Raw genomic sequence first — 3,826 nt, forward strand, 5'->3', positions numbered from 1 at the left:
CCTGGAGGGGGTCAGCTGATCTGCTGCACCCCTGGGTCCTGATCTCTCCTGCTGCCAGGGGAGGGGCTCCCTGAGCAAGAGCTGAGAGATACTCAGACCCACTAGGGTCACTTGGGGTGGACGCTCCCTCCCCATTAGGGGAGGAGGAGCAGCTGGGACAGAAGGGCCGGGGCTGGCAGCTCTCTGGGGGAAGAGGCCTAGGCTCTGTGCCAGGTATGGCTGCTTGTAGGGCTCTGGCGACCACAGCAAGTGCCTGCAGGTACGGGCGGGGCAGACGTGAGGCCTCAGCAGGCCTGGCTGACTGACATGCTCCTCAGGCTTCCTCAGAGGTGGTATTTGGAGCCGATGCTCTGGCTGCTGGCCCAGGTATTTAGTGAGGAAAGGGCAAAATAAATCGGTGGGGGGTCCTGGCCAGGGGGCTGTGGGCTGACAGAGGCCTCAGAGGTAGCCCCGGTCTTTCAGACCAGAGGGAGACTCTCTCTGCTATTCCCTCCTCCTCATGGACTATGGGCCCTGAATGGGCCTTTCTGAGAGACAGACACTCTTGAGAGAATGAGGTTGTGCTCAGTGCTTGAAGCTCGGGCCCTTTCTCCCTCCCATTGTCCCGGGAGCAGTCCCCTTGAAGAGCCAGAAAATCCAGTACAACCACTAACCTGAGTGGGCCAAGGTCCTGATAGTGACGTGGGGCCCAGGAGGACACAGAACTAACCGGAGGGAAGGTGGGGCCAGTGTCTTATTTGACATTCACTATCTCCCTGTCACATTGTTCTGGTACCTTTCTATATTCGTTTGCTAGGGCTGCCATAACAAAGGACCACAGACTGGGTGGCTTAAACACTAGCAATTTAATTATAGTTCAGGAGACTAGAAGTCCAAGATCAAGTTGTCAGTGGGATTGGTTTCTTCTGAGGCCTCTCTCCTTGGCTTGTAGATGGCTGTCTTCTCCCTGAGTCTTTACACGGTCTTCCTTCTATGTGTGTCTGTGTGCAAATTTCCTCTTCTTATAAGGTCATTTTGGATTAGTGCCCACCCCAATGGCCTCATTTAACTTTAATTATCTCCTTAAAGACCCTATCTTCAAATAAAGTCACATTCTGAGGTACTGGGGTTAGAACGTCAATATACAACTTTGAGGTGGACCCAGTTCAGCCCATAACACTCTATCTCAGGAAGTTTTATTAGTTTAGTTGGATTGGTGGCTAGCTAGTCTAGCCACTAGGAGACTTGTCTGAGTCCTGAAAATAGGTGCCAGGGATTGGGCTTAAGTCCCCCAGGGAGTTAAATATTTACTAGGGTGGCTGTGGGTTTTTACTGGATGGCCTGACTGGATGGTTTACCACCCACCTAGGACTACGCGCTTAGCACCTCCCCACTTTAGACCCGGCTGGGAACCCACTTGAGTGTCCCTGTGACTGAGGAGTCCTGGCCCCAATGTCATCATCTTTCCTAGAGGATGGCATAAAAGGTAGATTTCAGTCCCTCAGCTGAAAGCCAATGCTATCCAAGATTGTGACTATGGAACTATGTTTAGCTTCTAAATGGAGGCAGGTATAAAAGGTGGGCTTTCTTCCTTCAGAGAATATACTTGTATAGAATTCCAGTGGAATCAGATCTTTTTAGAGCTCAGAAATCTAAACAGCACAAAGTGAGAGCATTTGGTGAAAATCACGGTAAATATACAGCATCGTTACCATACCTCACCCCGCCCACACACATAGCAGACATTACCAATCAATCGTAGCACCACAGAGCTAGGGTTCATCCTCCTTTCCAGGCATTAAGCCAGAATTGGCGCTCTGGACGAAAATCATTTGCTCAGTATTACTACAGTGATAACTGAATAGTATCTATCTTTTCCCTTCCTCATGAAGATCCATGGCAACCTCAAGCAGTGGGACAGGACTGTCAAAGGCACCATCGGGTGGAGTTGTACCCAGATGGTCTTGCTCCTGTGTTTGACACTTCTACACCACTGCAGATCCTCTTAGTCCCAACCATCACAATTCTGAGCACAAACAACCAGACAGGGCCTTGCTCTGAGCTTGTGTCCCCAAATCTCTTCTTTCCTGCCCCAGAACTCCCTTGGTACTACAGCTGGGACTCCTTCAGGGACTCACCTGTTCTTGCATATGCCCAATTCCAAAGCATGGAGGTGGGGCCACCTTTGACCCATGTGGGATAGAAGACAGTGAGAAAATGCTTCCCTCTTTCATTCCCCAAGATAGTTTTGAGGTATAATTTATAAGGCTCTGCAGAACATTCCAGAAGAATTGAGCACTGGCCTCCTTGATTACACACACATTCTTGTCTTGGCTTTCCCAGCTTCCCTGTTCCACTGCCCTGACATTTATTTCTCCTCCCACATGAACTACCTGCACCCAGACACTTGTCTCAGGCTCTGCTTCCAGGTGTGTGGGGGAGAACACCTGGATGCCCCCCTACTCTTTTTCCTCCCCGTGCTTGGAATAGGTGTCTATGTCCACCCTGCCTCTGACAGTTCATGTCTGTCCTAAATCAATGGCCACTTATATCCACATAGTGTTTCATAGTGGACAAGGGACATTCCCGAGCATGGTCTAATTTTGAGCTGCACAGTAAGCTCCAGGGTGGGGAGGCAAGAACGCTGTGACTATCCCCATGTAGAAGAGGAAACTCAAGTTCAAAGCCCTGCTCAGGGTCGCACAGCTAGTAAATGGTCAAGTTCCAAGGCTACTCAGGAGCTCCAACCCCAGCCCAGCTCTCCCCCAATCCACCACAGCTGCCTCCGCGCCCCCATCGGCCTCTCTCAGAAGCAGGGCCAGGAAGCTGCTCTGACTGTCACGGTTCCGAGCCTTTCGTGTTCGTAAATGTTGTGGTGAAGGAAACAATAGCGTTCCTCTCCGTGTCCTCCCTTCTCTGCGGAAGTAACCGTGTCCCCCTGCCCCTCGGTGCCGCGCTGTTCTTGGCGTCTTTCACTGCCACCGCTCTGCTCACGCTGGCTTATAAGCTCACGGTGGCGGCTCCATCCGAAGCCAGGCTCCATCCACTGCCCCTCTCTGCCCCTCTCTGCCCTGGCAACAGCCAGGACCTCCCAGGGAGGGCTGCGGAATGCCAGGCTGTTTGCACTGCACCCGTCTGCTCGTGGAAAAACTGGGTGGGAAATCTCTGCTCTGAATGGGAAAGTCGATTACTTTTTTGCTTCCAAACTTCATTTCAACATGCACTGGGTTCTTCCCTGAGCTCACGTTGCCCATTGAAATGACTCTCAGAAGAAAGGAGCGCCCCCACGTGGCTGTATTGTGTTTCTCCTCCAGTGGCAAATCTCTGCCAGGAAGCTCTATTGTTGGATGGAGGGACTGAATCGTAAGGAAGTTGGGGCGGCCTCTCCAAGGTCAAACAACTAGTGAGTGGCAAAGGTGTGATTTGAACCTAGGACCTTGCCCACAATGCTGTATTGCCTCCCGAGTGAGGTATGCGTGGCGATCCTTCCTTATAACCACCCTGGGTGTTACACTGAAAAAAACTGGTATAATACCTGCTAATCTATTCTCAGTGCAACAGTCAGAGTGATACAAATGAGTATCAGATCCTGTGGGTCATCTGCTCAGATTCCTCCAGTGGCCGCCTGGCCTCATCTACCACCCCCAGCCACATAGCCGCCTCACTCCAACACATCAAGCACACTCTCCTGCCGGGGCCTTCACACTTACTGTTCCCTGAGCCTAGAATGCTCTTCCATTAGAATCTAAGATCTTGGCAGGGCGTTCTCCTAGACTTCTTTTAGGTGTCTGTGCAAATGTCACCTTTGCAGAGCAGCCTCCCAAAATAAAACAGCCCAGAATGTGCC

The 3,826-nt window shown here is 51.4% G+C and overlaps 1 protein-coding gene across 1 annotated transcript in view; it reads left to right on the plus strand.

The window, feature by feature from the left end:
• The window catches only part of LOC103596542 (nose resistant to fluoxetine protein 6-like), a gene marked incomplete at its 5' end in the record, with an annotated part of 38,970 nt that overhangs the window by 24,364 nt on the left and 10,780 nt on the right, over positions 1–3,826 (plus strand). The window contains 2 exon segments of the mRNA XM_008580184.1: positions 1,113–1,115; positions 2,905–3,015. Of these exon segments, the coding sequence (XP_008578406.1) occupies positions 1,113–1,115; positions 2,905–3,015 (114 nt within the window).

This window comes from Galeopterus variegatus, unplaced genomic scaffold (genome assembly GCF_000696425.1).
Source record: "Galeopterus variegatus unplaced genomic scaffold, G_variegatus-3.0.2 Scaffold2042, whole genome shotgun sequence".
NCBI lineage: Eukaryota > Metazoa > Chordata > Mammalia > Dermoptera > Cynocephalidae > Galeopterus > Galeopterus variegatus.